General features: G+C 34.7%; 1 protein-coding gene across 2 annotated transcripts in view; it reads left to right on the forward strand.

Annotated features, from left to right (window-relative positions):
- LOC150105134 (AP-5 complex subunit zeta-1-like) overlaps positions 1 to 24,760 on the forward strand; it is a 220,029-nt gene that overhangs the window by 15,170 nt on the left and 180,099 nt on the right. For both annotated transcript variants that reach the window (XM_090396170.1, XM_090396169.1), the window contains exons 3-4: positions 3,139 to 3,185; positions 9,383 to 9,480. In XM_090396170.1, the coding sequence (XP_090252296.1) occupies positions 3,139 to 3,185; positions 9,383 to 9,480 (145 nt within the window). The remainder of the gene's footprint in view (positions 1 to 3,138; positions 3,186 to 9,382; positions 9,481 to 24,760) is intronic.

Genomic DNA, 24,760 nt, shown 5'->3' on the forward strand with positions numbered 1-24,760 from the left:
TTTTATATTTCCTGGTCATTACTTTCTTCCTTACCAGGTCTATAGCAACATCCAATGAAGTATTTCATTCTATTCACCTCTTATTTCACACCATATTGCCTCAAAAACCATTAACACTATTTCTCTACCTTGTATGGACATAACTCTTTTTCTACACCTCCCTTTTTACTCTTTTTATCTTTGGAAAACACATCAAGTTCCTGCTGGCCTGGTTGGCTGAGTGGTTTGCATACTCACTTTCCAGCCAAGAGGCTGCAGGTTCGAATCCTGCCATGGGCATAGATGTTTGTGATTGTCTGTAAAAATACTAATGATGGTGGTGGGCGGGAGATGAATTGGTGTAGATGGTGGTAGTAGTGGTTCATTGTAGTTGGTGGAAACAGAGTTCTGAAGTAGATGCCCTCTGTTGGATTCTGATTATGTAGAGATTAGAGTAATTATTATTTGATTCAGAATCCAACATGATCTTCCATCACAAAGGCTAGACTTGTAAATATTATTTAATGTAAACAACTTATTTTACAATTTAATATTCATATAACTACTTTAATTTTGTCTAATATTTAATTAATTAATCAAAGATACATGTATTAATAATAAAAATACTGTATTAAATATTATTAAGCTATTTTATTCATTACTATATTAATATTATAAGAACTTGTATTTGATAATTTAACTGCGCATTAATTTAAATGTAAATATTCCTTATTTATTCCTATTTGTAGAAGTTTAGCGTTATGCAATACCTCAATTTTATTATATTTTGTTTGGTTGTCATGGAGACGTATGTAAGTGAGCGAGCACGTTTTGGAACACCACGTGAGGAGAAAGTTTTATTGAAAAGAGTTTTAAAAAGAAATCACAAGAATAATTTGGGTGGGAAGAACAGATATATAAGCGATGAACGTTGAAAATATTAATTAATTAAGAGATAGATTAGAGAGAAAAAGGAGAGGATTGGCATTAGGTTGGAATCGGAGCATTCGAGAATCACAGTGCGATAATAGCGAGTCGGCAAGTCACTCAAGCAGCTAATAAAGTCTACTAGTCAAGAGGCAGTTAGCTAATAAGTTGTAGAATAGCAATTATAGCTACGGAAGACAGCTGAGTGACTACTAAATAGACTAGCAATACTTGAATTGAGATTTAATTTCAGGGCCGACCTTTCAAGGACACACAGAACCTTGAAGCAAAGCACGAAGTTACTAAAGAATAGTAGAGCTGTAAAGTTGAAGTATACCGATAGCTGTGTTTAGAATTGTAGTGTCTAAGAATTAATTGAATGCCGGAAGAGTGACCAACTGTGCATATAAAACCTCAAGTTAAGGAATTATTGTGTGTTGCCTTATTTCATGAGTGATCAGTAGTACTTCATGCAAGAACGTTTGTTTATGTGTATAGTGACCGTGAATTAATTCAGTTAATGCTTTGAAGATTTATTTTAATGAGTGCTGATTATTGTTAAAAGTGTTTACGGTTATAAAAAGTGTTTACGTATAAGTAGATGAAGAAAAAAGATTATCGGTAAGATTATTCCAACCTTTAATAATTCTATACAGAGATGTGAGTGTGTTTCATCCTAGAATTTCCTTATGTTAACAGTAATATTGCGAAGATTAGCTAAGGTGTAAATTTATAAGTGTTTGCTTGTGAAGAGGTGTTACTGCAATTTTTGTTGTATTTGGAACTTAAGGAACTGTGAGAAGACTGTATTATAGAGATAACAGATTTACTATAATCTGAGTTTGTATGATTACACTTATCAGAGAAGCTAAATGTTTGTGATATCTTAATTACTGATTTGAAGTTAAGTGTAAAATTTGTGATTTTAAAATTAAATGTTTGTTTTTGTTAATCAAAAGTTATATTTTGCCTGAATCTCTTTTACTGCACCATTCATAAAATATTCGAACCAAAGCGGGAGTGATAAATAAGTTAAATATACTCGGCCAGTATATATAATATTAACACCTAAAAGGAGAGATAGTTGTGAGTTGGTTTATCTTCAATTTTTGAACTAATTCAGATATAAAGTGGTGCAGTCTTTAAATATAAATTTTCTTTATATTTGAGTTAGAAATCAACTAGCAACTTTCTATTTTGTTTAAGAACATCATAATAAATAACGTCGGATCCAAGGTATAAATTAAGACGAAGTAGGATCCAACACCCTCCCTTGATAAGTCCTTGGAATCCCTGAGATGTGAAGTAATAGTAAATCCTATAGCCGTTGCCAGCAAAGGTTGGTCGATTGGTAGAGCCTCTGCTTCTAATGGCTCACACAAAAAGTTAAGCAAGTTTGAGCGCGGTTAGTAGTTGGAAGGGATCAATCATTCGATGCTGTTGGCACACTCTCCCTCAATGAGTCTTTGGACTCCCTGGAGGTGTCACATAATAATAATAATAATAATATCCTCATTCAAACCATGTCTCAGTTATTCCAACAATTTTTGGATACACAAACTCAGTCGATGCAACCATTTCATTTTCCTTGTTTCTGGTATTTCTAGCATTCATATACAATCATAAGAGTTCATTCCCAGATCTACAACAACAGATCCTTGTTATATTGTCACGATTTCTTAACTATTTGTCTTAAAATCAAAATCTGATCTTGCCAATCTCTCTTTGGCCTAAATCCAGCTTGTTCTCCTCCAAGTTTCTCTTCCACAATCTTTTTCAACCTCTTTTCAGGTATGCTTTACTTAAATCTTAGCTGGAACACTTAGTAGAGAAATTCTTCTGCAATTTTCACATTCAGCTTTAATTCCATTTTTATAGATGGGTACTATGAGAGTTCTACTCCAATCATTGGGAATTCAACTTTCTGTTCACTCCTTCTGAATTATGCAGTGTAGTTAGTAACTATTGCAAAACTTTTATACCTTCATACTTAAGCATTTCTGGTCGAATATCATCTACCTCCAGCTGCCTTTCCGATTTCAAGTTTTTGATGGCTTTAAGATAGTTCATCTTAACTTTCTTAAATACAGAAAAATTAAGATGATCGAGTCCAAAAATGAAAAGTATATTTGACAATCACAGTTTTAAGGATATATTTTTTTTATTTTTATAAAATTTTTTTACTGAATTTTTTAAACTATCCATTTATCAAATATGACTATTATATTGCAGGGAAGCAACGATCCAGAACTGAAAGATGTTTTGAAAAAATTAGTAAGGTAAGAGGTCTTGAAAATTTTGATAAATATGATATAAAGTATTTTAGTAAACAAGAACTTAAGATTAAAACATATACAGATGAATCAAAAGCTTTGTTTGAAATTATTTTGTGATTCTAATCTTCAATGATGAAATTTAAGGTAAAAATATAGAATTTATAGTGTTTACTTGTTATGTGAATATATGTATTATGAAAAAATTAAATTATATGAAATATATAGAGAAATGTTATGCTATCTGGAACATTGTTCCTGCTGTTTTTGTCTGGTAACCAGAGAAACAGTGAAAATTCTGCTACTGGGGCAAACTTATTCTTCTCAGAATTGAAGATAGGCACACTTGGTGTCAGAAATATTATATGACACCTTCAAACCCTTGCAACTTAGGGGGGAAAACCCTGCCATCGACAGATGAGATTGGCAAATTCATCTTCAGTTGAAAAGCTCACATAAAGATTCCTCTTATGTAAATGAGAATCTTATGCAAATGAGTGTAGTGCCACTGCACTATGGCGGCACTAAAATTTTTTGCCTGCATCAGAGGTGGTTGATTTATCTGTGAATCAGCTGAAAAAAAGATCCAGAAAAAAAGGTGTTCTTTGTGACTAAAGTCAGATTTATAACTTGGAGGTCTTACTTTATGGAACCAGCAGTACTGTCACACTGCTACATGCATGTAATCAACAGAAAATAAATAAAATAAAATAAATAAATATCAGCAGAAAATAAGAGGAACTAGTAGAAGAAATAGAGATGTATCATTGCCTTGATGGACCTGTGTTTCACTCAGGATTTCTCCATGAGTGCCAGTCACAAAGATGCCTCCAACGATCTCGATCTTGAGTCTCTCTCTTCCATGTTATACCCATAGATTTCACTAGTGGATCTTCCCATCTTGTAGGTGGTCTTCCTGCTTTTCTCTTTATTTTTGGCTGCCAGCTGAGTATTCTATATGTCCATCTGTTATCCCTGAGTCTGGCTATATGACCTGCCCATCTCATCTTGCTTTCATATACTGCAGTTACCACATCTTTTATGCTTGATCTCTTTCTTAGTTCCGTGTTTCTAACATATTCCATTTTACTGATGTTACAAATCATATATTCTATTGCATGCTGAGTTATTCTGAGAGTTTCTTCTTCTTTTCTTGTCGTGTTCAATGTTTCTGATCCATATGTGAGTGATGGAAGTATGCTATTATTAAATAGTTTTGCCTTTGCAAGATTTGCTTTGTCAAGATTTGGATCAGTATTTCTTTTAGTCTGTTGAATGATAGCCATGCAGCTTTCTTTCTTTCTTTTTCTAATTCTTCAGATAAATCATTATTCATTTTTATTGTTTGTCCTAAGTAATTGTAGGAGTCAACTTGTTCTATAGGGATGTTATCAATACATAGGTAACTGTCACTTGTGTAGATGTTTTTGATCCATTTTGTTTTTTCTAGATTCATTTCTAAGCCTATCTTACTGTTGTTTGTGTATATTTTTTCACCCATTTCTTCTAGGTCTTTTGGGTTGTGGGATATCAGTACTAGATCATCGGAAAACAAGGATTTGTAGTTTTTCACCATCTATGCTTATTCCTCCATTTAGGTCTATTGTTTTCCAGAATGTATTCTAAAGTGCTGGTAAATAGATTTGGGGAGATCACATCGCCTTGACGGACCCCTCTCTTTATATCTATATTTATAGGTTGATCAAATAGGGTTAGTTATGTAGTCTGATTTTTGTTAATTTCTTTTATCACGTGGATGTAAGTGGGATCCACATTTATTTCCAGTAAGGCACTGATGACTACATTGTGTTCTATGGTATCAAATACTTTTTTAAAATCAATAAAGAGGAAACATAGAGGGATTCGATATTCTCTGCATTTTTCTGTTAGTTGTGAAATGACCTGGAGATGTATCATATCATAGAGAAATATTATTATAGAAGTATAATACATTTGATGTTACTGAAATGAAGAAGACTAAAAAGTGCAATACTGCTAAATAATAACCATAAAATATTACATTTAGACAGTAGTGATCATGGAAAGGAAGAAGTAACTATAATATTCAACATTAAACATGAAGTGAAACTTCTCAAAGGACAGACAGTTACATGTAGGGTGATGTGACAAATTTTAAAATGGATAAGTGGACAATGAGAATTATTTGTGGCTATGGGCTCACCAATGTTCTACCAAGAGAGCAGTAAAGAATTTTTGGTGATCTGAACAGCAGAATAGGAAATGAAGAGCAGATATGTAGAAATGTCTTTGGAAATGAAGAAAAAAGTAAAACTAATAGTAATAGACATTATTTTCAGTTCAACTACTCATTACTATCACTGTGTTCCAACATAAAGGTGTGCAACAAATTCACCAAGAAATAAGAAAAACCTTATTAACCATGCATGTTATTATTGATAGTGTTATCTTCATACTGCATCAAGTTACAATAGAGTGCAAGGATTTGAAATAGGAATTGATCACCATTTAGTTTTGAGAAGGATAAAAATGAATATCATATGGAAAATAAAAGTATGTATCATACATTATTAAGTTATCAAGCAGCTTCCAAGTATCACCGTAGTACAAATGTATAAATATTACTGGGGGAAAAAAATGGAGTTTGAAATAAGGAGAACCTTGGAATCTTAGTGGCAAAATCAAAGAAAACATTGATAATCTGTCAGATCAGCAGATTAGATGCTGCTTACTAATGTTCTGATAGGCAATGCTGGCTCTAGGGTTGCTGGTGCCCCGATGCAATTTTAAGTTGAGTGCCCCTTACTTTTTTTTTTTTTAAATGTACTTAAAATTTAAAGGTTAAAAAATCAAAACAGATATATTAACCTCCCAACTGGCCAGGACATCTATATACATCTTGTAAAATCTGGTACGATGCATGCTATCTGTTTAAAGAACATGGATAAGAAGTACAATTTGGCTGTCATGCCCATTAGAAGGTGCGATAATCCTTCACACTAAAGAGAACTCTTAACCAGATTATCTCGCGACACAGTTCCTTGTTCTATGCTGGGTAACTGAACTTTTAGTTATACTGAATAGGCTAAAAATATAGAAATTATTTTTATTTTTGTTTTCTCCTTTTATTGTACAATTTTTAATGCCAGGACAAAATAAGAGATCCTTGCGTACTTTCTTCACTTAAATATTGTATTACCTTGGAGAACCAATGTCATTTTTAATTTTTTGTGTTAATTTTGTCTAATTGCTTAGTTGACAGTACATTTTATTTGTTCTTGAAGAACTTAATTCAAGATAATTATTTGAAATATTTTGAAAAAAAAAAAAAAAGGTTGTCAACGTTTCAGATTATGTTATTTTTATTTTTGCTCAAAATCAAATTTCATAGAATACTTCACAGATTGCCTGAAGTATGCACTTTGATGACTTTGCTTTATAGATAATAATATGAAAATCTTTAATCATATCGAATGTGAAGTGTACATACTGTGAAAAGTATGAAATATGAAATTAGAAGAAAGTACATATTTATAATTCAGATACTATGAGTGGTCGTGGCAGCGGGAGGGGTGGGTGGGTTAGAATACTTCAAAACAAACATAAAATTTTAATCAATTCCATATAGGACACATCTCAGATAATTTCATCATATTATATATATTTATTTACGATGCTTAAAAGTTATTTTACAACGGTAAAGAAACAGCATTATTATTATTATTATTGAAATGAGCACTACAAATAATAATAATAATTTGTTTTGTTTTTCAACTGCGAGTTCATTTGAAATACTACTGAATATAATTTTGCGATATTTTAAAATTAGCCTTTAAATAAGAATGTAATGCAATTTAATATGCCTTGTTCATAAAAGCAGAAAGAGTTGTTCTCAACCAGCATCAGTATATCTAAATCTGTAAGCATAACAACGTGATATGCATATTTCCATACATCGTAATAGTGCAAGGTAAAATAAAAAGTAATGTTCAAACCTTATTTATTGCAATAAATTTTTCTTGATAGCATTTTTTTAGAATATTTTAAACCAATTGTTTAACACAAGCACAGAAATTAGCACGAAAATAATTTCCAGAATATTTTCTGTAACACATCTTCCAAAATGAATATATATATATTCATTTAACATTTAACCAGAACAAGTTTGTTACTCAAGGTATTTAAAAGGAATTCTCCCATCACTTTGGGGAAAACCATATTAATCCTTTCTTAGTAGTTTTATCCACCTTTCAACTTAGCTTACTTTGTAAGAAAATTCATCTGCTAATTTGGAGAAACTGTTTGTTTGTTTCATTATTAACAATGTTATCCTCCTTTCTGAACTTAGAAAATGTCGTTTCCTTTATACTGTATTTCTCCCCAAAAACAGAATGTTTTCTGTTTTAATTTATAGCTGTTCTTTCCCCCCCCCCCCTTCACATTATTAAACTTCATACTTGGAAGTACATCTTTGTATAAATAAACTAATTTGGAGGCAAATTGTTGATAGGAAATTAGTAGTAATGCAAAGTTAATCATGTAGTACTGTCATAGTATCCCCTATTATTTAAAGGTGCCTATTAGGAAATTGATTGTGATTATTTTTGCACAAGCCAGGAAGTGCACTACTTCCTGGTGCAGTGAAATATCATAGTGGAAATATAAGCAAAATCATCACCTGTTCTAAATAAGGCTACAGTTCTTCAACGACAAGTTCAATAATTTCTGATTCCTGCCAAGTTTTTTTTTTTTTAAGTTACAGAATTAAAATGAAATTGAGGTACATCTTTTAAATAATTTTCAACATGCTGTGGCTGTACAAAGATTTCTTTTATGCAAAACATTTCCAAAGAAATACTTATTAAAAGCATTAAAGCATTATATATTTAGCTAAATGTTTACATATATCTTCTTCTTTGAGTGCCATCTCCTGTTGGAGGTCAGTAACCACCTTGGCAAATTTTGAGCAATCCTCAGCTACTCTGAGCGGTCTCTCAGAGCTCATGCTAGTCCACTGTCTGATGTCTGCCAGCCAAGATTTTCTTCATCTTCCTTGTCCTCTTCTTCCATTTATCTTCCCTTTTATAATCAATTGAAGTATCTTATATTTTTCATTACGAAGTAGGTGACCAAGATATGCAGTTTTCCTTTTTATGGTATCTAAAAGTTTGCGTGATTTCCCCATTATTTGTTCCAGTACTTCCTGATTGGATGTTTTTGCTGTCTATGGGATTTTTAACATTTGTCTGTATAACCACATCTCAAAGGCTTCACGTCTTTTTATTGATGTTGTCTTCAAGGTCCAAGTTTCTGCACCATACAACAGTACAGACGATACATAACATTTAACCATGCTTACTCTAAGGTCTAAATTTAAACTGCGGTTACAAAGTGTTAATTTCATCAAGAGAAATTGCCGTTTCAATTCTAACTTTTATTTCCATTTCTGGATTGCAATCTTCATTTAACCAGCATTCAAGATATTTAAACTTTGCCACTCTTTCTATTTGTTTCCCATTTAAAGAAAGTGCTGAATTAAGAATTGGTTTCTTGCTTATGACCATGAATTTAGTTTTGGTGATATTTATTTTTAATCCCATTTTTTCACTCTCTTCGTTCACTAGTTCCAGAAGATTTTGATGATCCTGAATATTGTCAGCCAAGAGAGCTGTGTCATCAGCATATCAGATGTTACTGATGATTTTGCCATTTACATTAATTGTTTCCTTTCTTCCATTTAAGATTTTTTGAAATATGGCTTCTGATTATATGTTAAAAAGAGGTGACAGCACACATCCTTGCCTTACTCCTCGTTTGATGTTAATGGAGTCTGTAATAATGTTATCAACTTGAACAGATGCCTTTTGGTTCCTATATAAGTTTTCAATGATCCTGATGTCTTTACCATCTAATCCAATTCTTTTTAATAGTGCAATCATTTTAGCATGTTGGACTTTGTCAAATGCTTTCTCGAAGTCAATGAAGCAAATAAATATTTTCCTTGTTTTGGTCAATACATTTTTGGATATATAATAAAACTAAAACTTTTCCTTTTCTTTTTTGTCATTAAATTTAAAAAATGTGAAGAATCTTGCATTTTTTAAATTTAAAAAATGTAAGATTTTCATTTTTTTAATTTTAAAAACACCTGCATGTGTGGTGTGCACACATATATCTTAATTGCTTTGATGTTTGAAGTGATTCATCCTTTTTAATATTTTTAGTTCCCTTAAGAACAACACTGTAAATATTCAGTCCCAAAGACGAATCTTAGAATTTCTAACAAGAGTAATATCTTCTACACAGTGTCCTCTTTCACAAGGTGAGTAATGATTCTGTATTGGTATTCATTGAATTAAGACCACCTGCCTAATATGCAGAAAGTTTTTTTGTTTTCACTTGGTTATGAATTAAATTAAACTTGCCAAGAAATTATACACATCTGAAAGGATGTGTGCTTTGCATTATGGGATACTAAGGCAATTGATGTGTTTAGCCTCTATATATACAAGTAGCCTAGTTGTGAAGATCTTCATGACTGAACAGGCTACTTTGGTTGTTTATACTTGGATAAAAGGCTAAAAGAAGAATATGAAAAACGCAAATGTAAGTTTCTGTGGTTTAGCAGTTCTTTGGACAGTTTTCAGTATTGAGACCACATTATGGTGTAAATAAAGAGTTTAATAAAAATAAGCAATTAAAATTCAATAAGTTTCATAAGTCGTAAGATGTACATCATCAGGAGTACTTGTACAGAAAAGTTTTACAACAAAAGCCTATTAACAATTAATTACACATATTAGATTTTTGATAACTTCACAACTATTATATATAAAACTGATAAACTAGAATACAAATGGTAAATTCATTACTGTATGTGTGTTGTAACATTGCTAGTTATCACATTCTGTGGTATCACACGTGTCTGTGTGATACCACAGAATGTGATGACTAGCAATGTTACAACACAGTTAAATTTTTGACAATAGCAGATCATACTTAATATAAAATTAGGCCTTGATTTTTCTTGCATTGTGTAGCGATCCTAATCATTTGTGAGGCTTCTTTAAATTTTCTTTAGCAAAAAAATACATCAAGTATTTTGCCAACAAAATACTTGATGGCCTGTACTATTTGTAATACCAGGCCTGATTTATGTTCTCTTCTTTTTTCGACATCTTTTATGTGGATTTCATGCGGATTTCTCCCGACCTTCTTGTCTTGCCTACATAACAAATACCACAAGAGCAATGAATCTCATAAATGCCTAGTTTTTTCATAGGGTGATGTGGAGGTTTTTTGGTGGATGTAGGAATCTTGAGATATTTTGTAAAGGTAAAAAAAAAGCCACTTTTATGTTATACTTGCAGAGCAAGGCAGCCACTTTGTCTGTGACATTCTTGATGTAAGGCAGTGTGATTGGATTTTTGAAATCTTTAAGTAAGAGAGTTGCAGGAGATGTGTTAAGAATTTTTCTGATTGTCTTAGATTCATTGCCATTGAGTGTGAGGTTCTTTTTCAGGTAGTGCAGTTCTTTATTCCTTTTAATTGACATACTTCATATATTGTATACCCTGTTTCGTAAAGTTTTAATTATGCCTTTCTTTTGTGTTGTGATTATATATGGTGGTGTGGTGTGAAATGGCATTTAAAAATCTTCCTGTTGTGGTAGGTTTTCTGTATACAGAAAAGGATAACATTTTTTCCTCTTCGTTTACTTCGATAAGGATATCAAGGAATGGTAATTTTTTGTGCTGTTCTAGTTCGAGAGTGAATTTTATATTGGGATATAAGTTGTTCAGTAATTTTTGAAAGTAATTAACCCATCCACTGTTCCTGACCAAATAACAAATATATCATCGATGTAACATAGCCAAATTTTTGTTTTTTTTTCTAATAGTTTTTTAATGCATTGGTTTCAAAATTTTCCATAAACAGATTGGCTAAGTCTGGAGAAAGGGGGTAACCCATGGCAAGCCCTTCAAACTAGTTGCGTTCATCAGCAGGAGATTATCCTCCTCAGAAAGGAATTACTTTGTGATCGAAAGGGAGGCTCTGGCAGTTGTGTACAGCCTCAGGAAGCTCCATCACGTACTGCTGGGACAAAACATCATCCTCAGATCAGACCACAAACCCTTATCCTTCATATCATCTATGAAGGATAAGAATCAAAGAATTATACGCTGGTCTTTGGAGATACAAGAATTCAGAATGGAGGTTAGTTATGTACCGGGCAAATCTAACGTGGTCGCCGACTACCTGTCCCAGTCACTGACACCCCAACCCGAGGAGAGCCCCAGCCGTAACGAAGAAACCACTGAACAAGTCTCAGTCATTCAAGGGACTGTGAGAAAGGGACCACCGGACACCTGGTTCCAGCTCTGGGAAAAAAGAGACATTATTGAGGCCCAGAAGACCGATCCAACATGGGGGGGGGGGGGTTTACAAGAAACTATCAAATGCAGGAACCACATCACGCAGGACAGAGCCATATGGTAATATATACATGGACAATGATGACTTCTGCTGACCAAGCAAGGCATCACAGGGAGATGGAGGGAGAAGATTATTGTGCCAGAAGCCATGGTTCCATGGGTGTTATACACCTTTCATGATACCGATCTGGCAGGACACCAGGGAATTCACAGGACATGGAAGAGGGTGACGGATAGGTACCTTTGGAAGGGAATGAGACATAATGTGGAGGCATATGTGTCCTCATGTCCTTTATGTCAAAGGAAGTCCCCCATCATGGGTAAGGCCCCTATCCAACCGTTCCCTCTCACCTCATGCCCCTTTCAGGCCGTGGCCATGGACATTGTGGGACCGCTCCCAACCACATCAAGGGGAAACAAGTACATCCTAGTCATAATAGACATGTTTTCTAGGTTCCCCGAGGCTACAGCCGTGAAGGACCAGACATCCATAACAGTGACAAAATGATTTTCTCGAGGTATGGAACGCCTGAAACCCTGCTGTCGGATCAAGGTATAAACTTCACTGCTGAAGTGATCCTACATTTATGCAAATCATTAGGGATAAAGAAACTTTTCACCACCCCATATCACCCTCAGGCGAATGGGATGTGTGATAGGATGAACGACACTCTGAAGCCCACATTAGCAAAACTAGCAGTAGGGCAGATCTCAGAGTTGGATGTTCATCTCCCTCACACCCTCTTCACCTGTAGGACGGCCCTGCACGCAGCCACCAGGGAGGCCCCCCGCAGTACTACTCTATAGTTTTGAGCCCTTTTTTCTGATTGATTTCAGAGGATCCAAGGCAGAGACTGGTTTTCCCGATATTAATGAATACCTCAATAACCTTATTAGAGACAACAAGCTGGCCTATGACTTAGTAGCTGAGTCTAGTGACAGGTGTTCCCAGCACACCAGACAATATGCAAACAGACTGAGGAGAGCCAAGGACCTGAGGAAGGGAAGCTTAATTCTAATGGAACAGGGTTTCAAGGGAAAAGGGAAAGGAGGAAAATTTGGTAGACGCGCAGTCGGGCCCTTTGAAGTAATCGAGAAAATAACACCTGTGACCTTTAAAATTAAGGAGACCAACCATCGAGGGAAGGTCATCACTGTCCACTCTGACCGCCTTAAGCTTTACAAGAGTAGATCCAAGAGATTAGTCTGCTTTGGTGATTCCTTGCAAAGTGTCTGGGGGACTAAGAGAAGACAGAGGGGTGGGAACAAATACAAAAATAGAGAGAACTCGCCCCGTGGCAATCTGCAATTACTTCAAGAGGGAGACCATAAGGGAGAGGAAGAAGAGCATCTTCCAGATGAATATCCCCCTTTCTTCATGAGAAACAGGGAGACCTCAGAAATGACCCACGAAAGTAATACCAATGGGGGGGATCTAGTGAACCAACGAGGTCAGGAGAGAGTGGGAAATCACAGAACCCAGTGTCAAGATACATGCTCAGACCCAGGCAAAGTGGAAGAACTTTCCCCAGAGAGAGGAGAGGCTGTTGCTAAAAGTAAAAAATTAAAAAATATATAAAAAATTTTGGGGCAACAACTCACTGATTAAAAGAAAATTTTCTTAAAAAAAAAATTTTTAGTTAAGCAGGGGGGGGGGGGGGGGCTTTGTTAGATCTAGAATAAGGGCTCTATCAAAATTTAGAGCCATTCTTCCAAGATCTAACAAGAAAACAAAGTTATGCAGGAATATACTTGTACTCTCAAAAAAAAGGAAAGAAAAGAGGTAAACACATTATATATAACAGAACATGTCACATCCTAGTTTGAAGATAATGAAAATTAAGAAATGTGGAATGTTTAGATTGGAATGAGCTGTAAAGAAACTTTGATGCTAAATCATGATATGTGTTAATTAGTATGTCTAAGATAGAAATATATTTGTTGAATGAAACACGAATGTAAACTTATATTATGTGCAAGACAAGTGCTGTACATCCACCTGTTAATGAAAGTCCAAAGGCCACTACCTGACCACCACTTGATGACATAACGTATGATGAGTGAGCGTTCGTGGAAAGCGAACGTGACAACCCTCCATGAAAGCAGCGCTTGACGAAGAGAGAAGAGGTGACGTCACCTCGGAGAACAAATGGGAAGGAGACATGAGTACGATTGGAGTGCTGATTGAGGGCACTGGAAAACAGAATAAAAAGTGCTCACGCGTGATTTGCTCTCTCTCTCTCTCTCTCGATATTTTTCTGTTCCTGTGTCTTTCCTCGTACGGACCAGCATGGCTGAGGACCGGAAGGATGCCTGGTGCAGGTGACCTGCAACCTTTTCCCCATTTGATCTCCGAGTTTCGTATCCGGCTGTAAAATAATGAAGAATTTATTATCCCCTTAACTTAAAATTATATTTCTTTTTATTAGCAACTGCTGTGGCTTTGTTGGATGTAAGTCTGTCAATGTTATCCCATAGGTTGGATGGTAACAACGAAGCTAATTCACTATGTAGAGTGAACGTATCTTGATGTCATATTTGAAAGCTCTAATCTAGTGGCTGCGATCCATTCTTTTAAGATAACTCGTTCTGTTTTTTGCAGATTCTGTTTGCTTTGGCTGAATGGAATGTATGTTTAATTCTTACGAATTTGGGTGCAATATCATTGTCTCTGTTCAAACCAGAAACATTAATTGGTTGATTAAGTTCTTATGGTTAATGCATAATTATTCTAATTGTGTAACTTTAGACTATAAACACTCACCATGTGCTTCTAGATGCAAATGCAAGTTTCTGTGGGTAGTTTTTGGTATTGAGACTACATTATGATGCAAATAAAGAGTTTAATAAAAATAAGCAATTAAAACCTGATAAGGTTTGTATGTCATAAGACTTACATCATCACGGATACTGGTACAGAAAAGTTTTACACACCAAAAGCCTATTAACAATTAATTACACTTATTAGATGTTTTGATAACTTCACAACTATTACATATAATTGATAAACCAGAATACAAACAGTAAATTAGTTACTGTATATGTGTTGGAACATGACACCACAGAATGTGATAATAACTAGCAATGTTCCAACATGCTACCCAGACTGGTTTCAACCTTTATTGAATACTGTTAAAGTGCAGGGATACTTCTCCAAAAACTCTGAGTGATCTACAGGACACTCTAAATCTCACTGAGTGACTCTAAAGGATCACTACTAGACTCATTACTCCTGAACTGAATCACTTCCCCTCCCATAACACAGCATTATATCTCGTCAAGGATGTGCTTTGCATTAGCCTCTGTGCACAAGTAGCCTTGTCATAAAGATACTTCACATGCAAACTTTGTTTGCTTACATTTACATAAAGGATTAAGCAAGAATATAATTTCTTGGCAAGTTTATTTAATGTGTAATATCATGTTGAGATGCCAAAGCAGATAATATCCTGTGGTTCATGATCACCACATGACTTCACAACTTCTGAAATTTGTTATAAAGAGGGATTATTTATTAATTAATTATTATCAATCCTCATTTGTTATGAGATTTTCTCTATAACAATTATTTCTATTTCCGAGTGTTTTTATATATGCACAAGGGGTTCAATTCCAATTGGTGCAATGACTTTTAACTGTTTCTTTCAGAATCAGAAAAAATCACTGACTCAAGACCAAATATAAAATATACACATTTAATAAAACAAAAACAATATATACACTTCAAATAAAATTACACAACTAACTACAGAATCTGGATCCAAAGCCTTTTAAAATAAACTTACACTTTAGAGATCACTCATTCTCTGACTCATTCTATTACTGGTTTGTTTAACATAAACTTAATCACATCTACTAGACTAAACACTTTGTTTACACAATAAGAAAATGTTCCTGTTCAGTTTCTTTGTTAAGGCCTTTTTCCAAAGATATAAGATTCTCTTCTTCTTTTCCATAGAATCCTTTCTCATCACCCTTATGTAGCACACATTAATCCTCCTGACTCTGAAGTATAGATATTATGAATTTCTTCTACTGCTTTATCTAAGTTGCTAAATTCCGTCTTCTTTTCCAGTAGAAATAACAGATAAATCCGGCATCCTTAAGACAGATGAAATTTTCCAATCAGCATTTCCTCGAACATTCCTATAAAACGTCAATTGCAATATTTTCTTTTATTTACCAATACTTATTTACAGTCTTAACTCCTCCACTCATAGAACTGTGAGCACAAGGCTTACAGTTCTATGATTACTTTTTTGGAATCGTCTATTAATATTCCTCCTACTGTCACATACAACTAAAAAACTTCATAAGAACAAAATTCCTCCATCTGCACTCTTAAACTTCCATTAGCTCTTCCTTGTTTTTTCCTCCATTACTTCCATACCAAATGCTCTCTTGTTGTTTTCGTTACCTCGATACTGAACGCGCTGTCTGTTAACTGTCAATTACCCATCAAACTCCTCAGCAAACATGCGCACTCCATGAAAGTGGCAAGCAAGAAGTTAGGTATAATGGCTGATGTGTCTTCTCCGTTAACGTTATGAGAATGTCTTTACAAAACACAGCACTTAATAATTTTAAACCACAATAAAATTTCTGAAAGTAACACAACTATCCAAATCTAGTAAGTACATAAATTTTTTTTTTTTTTTTTTTGCTTCACATTTCAAAATAAAATGTGAAGCAAAATTATATTCTTATTGAAAAATAACATCAATAACAGGCACATCGCAGATGCCGACAATACGTGTTATGAAACCAAAACTAATAATGTACTAACATAAATAATTTGTAAATATTCAGATTATAAAATATTCAGAATTTTAAATTATGACTGTTTTTACAATGTCATGTTGAGATGCCAAAACAGATGATATCCTGTGGATCATGATGACCACATGACTTCACAACTTCTGAATGGAGAAGGGTATAGTGTCTGTATGTCATATTGTGTTCTAGAAAACCTTGCAGGTGTTTGATTAGATTGAAAGTTGGTGACTTTTCTGGTTATTCAAGCTTATTATTATTACATGGTCATCTTAAGACTCGAAGAGAGGCATGAAGAGAGGGGGATATGAGAGAAACATAAGTTACCAAAAGGAACTTTATAAGAATAGCTGCTGAAGAAATTTTTCAATACTTGATTAATGGGAGAGAATAAGGGAGAGTCATTCAGACTCTGCAAGATTATTTTCTTGTAGAGTCTGAATGAGTAGAACAGACTGCCAGAGGTGGTGATTTCTTTGTTAGTGAAGAAGAGGTATCATAAGCATTATGCTATAGCGGGCTTAAGATGCAAGATGTTAAAGAAACATATCAAAAGTTCCTATCATGCAAGTCAGCAGATGCCCTGTGAGAATACAGTAAAAAATGTAAAAGTAGCTAAATAAAAGTAATGGAGAAGACTTTGGTAAGAATATAGAAGACAAATATCACAATTGTGGCAAAATGTTGTGAAGGTTATTGAAAAACTTTGACTATAAAAATAATCGAAGATGATAAAGGTGACATAAAAACAGAAGATAATGATATTTTGGAATACCTGGAATAATTACTTTGAAGGATTATTAAATGAGATAAGGAATGACAGAAAACTGTGATGGGAAATATTCAAGAGAAATGCCATCAGGATTATGTATCGATCCTTGATGGTACCTATCTTCATTTCTGCTGATTTTGAGATGTATTTTATTTTATTTTACTTTAGTTTTTATTTTAATTGGAGTTTTATTTTCGTTTTTATTTACTTGAGTTTGTTTGTTGTTTTATTTTTTAAATATTTAATTAAAATATTTTATTTTTCTCTATATTTAGATTTAAAATTTTATTTTATGTTAAATGTAAGGCAAGTAAACTAAAAATACTACAAGTAAAGCTTGTAGCCACTATTACAGTATGAATAATGGAAACATGTGTAAGTTGACCTGAGTCAACTGCTATCCAGCATCAGTTGCAGATTGTTTGCTGAAAAGTTCAAATCTGGTATCTGAAATGATCTCATGAGAGAGATTTCCTGTAGAATCAAGTAGACAGTCTGATAAACTCTTTTTATGTTTTTTAAACTATCCTTTATTCATAACAGTTGTCTATATCATTTATAAAATTAGTTTATGTTATGTTTTATTTTATGATTTTTAACATATCCTTTATCCATAACAGTTGTAAATAATTTTACAAAGGAAATAGACAATGCTTATTTTCATCACATTTCAAGGAAAGCTATCCTATTAATTTTCTACCATAATCATAATAAAAATTAGTTATTTGTACTAATAAGATAATAAAAATGAAATTTTTATTATCTTGTTATTATTATTATATCTCAGTAGGTCCTTGACTCCATCAGTTGCAATGGTTATAATAAGATGATATAATAAATTTCATATTTTATAGTATATTACTGCTATAAAAGTTGAATAAAACTTTTCGCTTTTTATTTGCGTATAAAAGCAAATAAAATTTAAACAGTTCTCAGATGTGAACTGTAGACTAAAATGCACAAAGATTATTGAAGAAAAATTAAACAGTTTGAGAACAAGAACCAAACCTTGGAGATTCAGTGGCAAACCATGAAGAAAACCCTGATTGATTCAGCCAGAGAGGCATGTGGTGAGGTTGTCTGCAAGGATAGAAAAATCAGAACTCTATGGTGGACACAGGAAGTTAAAGAGGCAGTGAGGAAAAGAAGAAAGCATATCCAAAGTTCCTGGCAAATAAGTCAGCTTGTGCTCTTAGAAAATACAAAGACAAATGTAAGAAAACTAAACACTGTGTAAAACTAGCTAAACAAAAGTTATGGGAGGACTTTGGCAAGAACATAGAAAATAAATATCAAGAAGATGGTATAAGATATTCTGGAGGTTGTTGAAGAAGCTTAGAAATGGAGGAAAGAGTGCTGTATAAAGATTTAGAGATAATAAAGGTGTCATGAAAATGGGAGAAAAAGATATCCTTGAAGTATAGAGTAATTAGATAAATTACTTCGAAAAATTGCTAAATGAAACAAGCAGTGATAGCACAGTGGTAAAAAACACTCAACAGGTATACAGTCAGGAATACATATCCATACTTGAAGTAGAAAAAGCCATCAAAGGCTTGAAATGTGGAAAGGCAGCAGGAATAGATGATATTCGACCAGAAATGCTGAAGTATGGTGGTATAAAAGTCTTACAGTGGCTGCACTGCATAGTTCAGAAGGCCTGGACACAGGGACGAATTCCTGATGATTTGAGTAGAGCTCTAATAGTACCCATATATAAAAAGGGAAATAAAACTGAATGTGAGAATTACAGAGGTATTTCCCTATTGAGTGTTCCGGGCAAGATTTATGCCAGTATACTTGAGAAATGGTTGAGAAGAATTGTTGAAGTAAAGCTTGGTGAAGAACTAGCTGGATTCAGGTCAAATAGAGGCTGTCAGGATCAGATCTTCACTTTACGACAATTAGTTGAGAAAGCATGGGAATATAACAAAGATCTGTATTTAAGTTTTGTCGATCTGGAAAAGGCAAACGACAAGGTGCCAAGAGAGAAGCTATTCAATACACTTCAGTTATATGGTGTCAATGGGGCATTATATCAAGCAATACTTAGTCTTTATTTGAGTTGTAAATCAGCAGTTAGAATTGAAGGAAGTATAGGAAGATGGTTTAATGTTAAATCTGGTGTGAGACAAGGATGTACATTATCCCCTCTGTTATTCATTATCTATATGGATCACATTATGAAGGAAAGTAGTATTAAACATGATATCAGATTTGGAGATGTTAATGTCAGCTCTTTGCTTTATGCGGGCAATGTTATACTTCTAAATAAATCTGCTACAAATTTTGCAAGATTCCCTGACTAAATTGAATAACTTTTGTAATAGATATGGTATGAAGGTCAGCAATAAAAAGACAAAGACCATGAAAATAGGTAGAATCTTTGAAAATGTCAACTGTGTTTTAAATGGGGAACCTGTGGAACAAGTAAAACATTTCAGTTACTTAGGCATGATTCTTAGTGAAAATGGTAAATTAAATATGGAAATATACAACAGAATCAACAAAGCTGGTATGGTGGGAAGTCAATTGAATAAATTCATATGGAATAAGAGAGAAATTAGTCAGAACACTAAATTAGCTGTCAGAGCACTAAATTAGTCAGAACACTATACACCCCCTGTATACAACACAGTGTTCAAACCAGTTTTAACTTATGGATATGAGGGCTGGGTCAGAAGAAAAACACTTGACCAAATAGTAGAGACCGCAGATATGAGAGTTCTTAGAGAGATTAGAGTCGTGAACAGCCATCTGTTCACGCCTCTAATCTGATAAAAATATAATAAAAAATGATAATAAAAATCTGATAATAAAAAATGCTGACAGTCGATATAGTGGAATTACTGAGTGAGCACTTTGCAAGAGTATATCATCCAGGTGGTGACATTGCAGGAATGGAAGAATCAACAGGTTATACTGGAATTGTGATGAATGAAGTAGAGGTAAATACTCTATTACAGAACCTCAATGTCAATATATCTGTGGGATTGGATGGTATACCAGCTCGTGTTGTACGTGAAGCGGCTAAAAAATTGTCAGTGCCCTTGACCATTTTGTTTAATTTGAGCCTCGGGTCTGGGTCAGTCCCAAGGGGGTGGAAAGAGGGGAAAATAGTTCTGCTGCATAAAGGTGGTTCCAAGGCTGCTGTTGAAAATTACCGGCCAATCAGCATAACAGGAATCGCTATCAAGGTCTTGGAGAAAATAGTCAAGAGGAAAATACAAGATTGGATAGATGAAAATGGGATACTGTATCGGGGACAGCATGGTTTTGTGAAGGGTAGATCATGTCTCAGTAACTTGCTCACATATTATAACACAGTGACGGCTGAACTGGATAAGGGTAATGGGTTTACAGTGATTCTACTGGACCTTGCTAAGGCCTTTCACAGGATACCACATGGAATTCTAATAAGTAAATTGCAGCATATGGGATGGATATAGGGATGGTGAGATGGATAGGAGGGTGGTTGATGGAGAAATATCAGAGAGTAGTTTATTCAGGAGTAGAGTCCACAGGATGGCCTGTGACACCAGTGGTGTGCCACAAGGATCTGTTCTTGGACCACTGCTGTTTAATTTGTTCATTAATGATATAGGAAAGGATCTGAGAGGAACAGTTCATTTGTTTGCGGATGATGCAAAGTTGGGTAGGGCAATAGTGAATGCAGATGATGTCAAAATTTTGCAGGATGATTTGGATAGATTGGAGGTCTGGGCTCAAGAGAATGGATGTCAATTTAATGTGGCAAAATGTAAGGTTAAACATTTTGGGGTGAAAAGATTAGCAGTTTACTACATTGGTGGAACTGTACTCCAGGAAATTGATGAGGCACGAGATTTAGGAGTGTTGGTGGATAAGGAGTTGAAGTTTAGGGGGCATATTGCAGAAGTGGGGGCAAATCAGCTCATCAAATCACTTGGTTGCTGAAGAATACGTTGACAAGCATGTTATTGTTCCTCTATATCGAGCCTTGATAAGACCCCATCTCGACTACTGTGCCAAGATTTGGTCACCTAGGTTTCTTCTTGATGGGGAGGAGGTTGAGAGGATCCAGAGGCGAGTGACCAAGATGATAGCAGGTCTGTGGAATGAATCTTATGAGAACAGGTTGAGGATTTGTGGGTTGCAAAAATTGGTTGATAGGTGGAGGAGGGGAGATATGATTGAGACATTCAAATTACTGAAGGGTTTCTATAAAATTAATTCAGAGGATATTTTTGAAAACAGGGCTGGTTGTGGGAGGACCAGGAGACATCCATGGAAGCTGGGCAAAAGTGTGGTTAGTAAGGGTGTTAGAGCTGGGTTCTTTACTTTTAGAGTGGTGAATGAGTGGAATAGGCTGCCAGAGTCTGTGGTGGATGCTGTGACAGTGAATGAGTTTAAGGCAAGGTATGATAGATACTGTATGAATGTCAAATAGTTGTGATGAACATGATTTGGGCCTCCTCGATGAGTCTAAGGACCCCCTGAAGTTGCCCGTAATAATAATAATAATAATATATACTGACTTAGATCCGAGAACTAGAAAAAACAATTAAATTTATTCAAAATGCAACATTTTTCTTCGGATTGTTCGACTTCTTCAGGCACGGGAACACAGAAAGCAAATAAAAAACACTATAAGAAACATTGTATCACTATAAAAACAACTATTATAAAATTCAGTTAGCTTTGAACTGTAGCTACAGTCCGTGTTGAAGTTCTGTTGTTGGGCATCTGCGTGCGTCTGACTTCACATGTGTGCCAATATCGGATAGCAGAGCTGAAAGAGTCCGGTAGATTATAACAAGGTTATTATTTATATGATGAGGGTCCATAACAATTTCCTTAGATTCGACTATGTGGCTTCTACCTGGTCATTTACATCCACTCATCATCCCAAGGTTATATGGTATCCCGAAGATACACAAAGAAAACTGCCCGCTGAGACCTATCATGGATAGTATTGACTCGCCTACCTACAGCTTATCTAAGTTTCTGGCTTCATCCTTAAAAGGTTTTACAGGAAATTCTTCTTCACATATAAAAACTCAACAGATTTCGTCTCAAAAATCAAAAATTTAAAACTCTAGCCTTCAGATATCATGGTGAGCTTTGACGTGGTGGCTCTCTTTACAAACATTCAAAGTCAAGAGGTTCTCAATATTTTAAAAAACAAGATTTCAAAAAAGATGTGTTCTTTTCATCATCTGACAGTACAGATTGTCATGATGTGCTAGAGTTGAGATGATACTGTCTCCTGCCCCCTGTTTCCTATATTAGCTAACATCTTTTTTGAAGATTTCGAACAAAAGGCAATCTCCTCAGCTACTCTTAAACCAAAAATTTGGCTGAGATTTGTAGATGACATATTTCTTATCTGGGAACATGGCACTGATAGATAACCTTCAGTCTTTTTTAAATCATTTAAACAACTTCCACCAAGACATCAAATTAACAATGGAGGTTGAAGAAAATGGATCTCTTCCCTTCCTGGACGTAAGACTTACTAAGACATCTGATTCTATAAAAATCTCGATCTTTAAAAAATCTACACACACAGGATACCTACATGCGTCCTCACATCACTATCCTTCACAGAAAGTGGGTATCATCTCAACTCTAGCACATCGTGCCAGATCTGTACTGTCAGATGATGAAGAGCTAAAAAATGAACTACAACATCTACAAATAACCTTCACAAGTAATGGCTACTCGTTGAAAATTATTAATAAGCATCAATTCAATTCCGCCGCCATCAAAACAATTCAGAAACACAAGACAACCCCAAAGGTTATATCTCCTTATCATACATCAGCTCACTCTCCACGAAACTAAGAAGAATTTTATGAAAGTTCAACATAAAATCCTGCTCCTCTACTCTTCCTAAACTAAGATCAATTTTAAGCAAATACAAACAAACTCACAACCATCTACAATTCTCAGGAGTGTACAAAAATCACGTGTGACTGCGAGAAACAATACTATGGCCAAACTGAAAAATCCATCCTCCTACGTCTGGAAGAGCACCAGAGAGACATTGCCTACAAAAGAACTAAGGCAAGTGCCTTATCAAGCCATGTACTGTTTTTTTCAGTAAACACAAATGCTGAAGGCTGTCAACATGAGATAAACTGGACAACAACTTCAAACCTTCATATATGCCATGATGAGGTAGAACGCCGCATAGTCGAATCTAAGGAAATTGTTATGGACCCGCATCATATAAATAATAACCTTAGTTATAATCTACCGGACTCTTTCAGTTCTTCTATCCGATATTGGCACACTCGTGAAGTCAGATGCACACAGATGCCCAACAATAGAACTTCAACATGGACTGTAGCTACAGTTCAAAGATAACTGAATTTTATAATAGTCGTTTTTATAGTGATACAATGTTTCTTATAGTGTTTTGTATTTGCTTTCTATGTTCCCACGCTTGAAGAAGTCGGACAATCCGATGAAACATGTTGCGTTTTGAATAAATTTAATTGTTTTTTCTAGTTCTTGGATCTAAGTTAGTATATAAATATGAATATATATATATATATATATATATATATATATATATATATATATATATATATATTCATTTTTTATATAAACTGACTAAAAATCTGAGGATTGTAACAAATTGAGATTTATTGGATACTCAACATGTTTTTGTCGGGATCGACTTCATTAGGCGTTAAGAACATAGAAAGCTATTAAAAGCCACTGGAAAAAAACATTGAGACACTCTAAAGCTATAAATTCAACTGCAAATTACAGTTATTATGAACTTGAGCTATATATAGTCCGTGTTAAAGTTCTATTGCTGTACACCTGTGCGTGTATGGATCCATGAGATCGCCAGTATCTGATAGTAGAGCTGAAAGAGTCAGGCAGTTATAGCTGAGATTATTGTTCATATGAAGAGGGTCCAAGGTAATTTCTTTTGACTCGACAATGCGGCATTCTACCTCATCGTGGCAAATGTGCAGGTTTGAAGTTGTTGTCCAATTTACTTCATGTTGGCGTCTTTCGTTATTTGTGTTTATTGAAAACAGGACATGGCCTGATAGGGCAGTAGCTCTGGTTCTCTTGTAAGCAATGTCTCTGGTGTTCCTCAAGACATAGGAGGATAGATTTCTCCGTTTGGCCATAGTAAGGTTTTCCGCACTCACATGTCATTTTGTATACACCTGGGAATTGTAGAATTCCCAGGTGTATTTGTATGTTTGTATGTTAAACTTCTTTAAGATTTTACTCAGTTTTTTGGATAGTGTGCTGATATATGCAAGGAGATATATAACTTTTGGAGTCGTCCTGTGTCTCTACGTTGCTACGTTGATGGTGGAATAATTGTTTGTTAATACTTTTTAAAGAGTTGCCATTGCTTTTAAAGGTCCATTTAAGATGTTGTAGTCTTTTTTTAGTTCTTCATCTAACAGTACAGATCTTGCGCGATTCACTAGAGTTGATATAATACCCAACTGCTGTACTGGATGGTGATGTGAGGATGCATGCAGATATCTGTCCGTGTGTGTCGACTTTTTAAATATAGAGCACAATCACACAAAGCACAATCCAGCAGATTGTGCTTTGTGTTTTTCTTCAAATTTTCTCAAAGCATTTCTTTGTGTCTGGTA

The sequence above is a fragment of the Typopeltis vanoorti genome, chromosome 7, assembly GCF_054136105.1.
Source record: "Typopeltis vanoorti isolate ZY-2024b chromosome 7, IOZ_Tvanoo_1.0, whole genome shotgun sequence".
Lineage (NCBI taxonomy): Eukaryota > Metazoa > Arthropoda > Arachnida > Uropygi > Thelyphonidae > Typopeltis > Typopeltis vanoorti.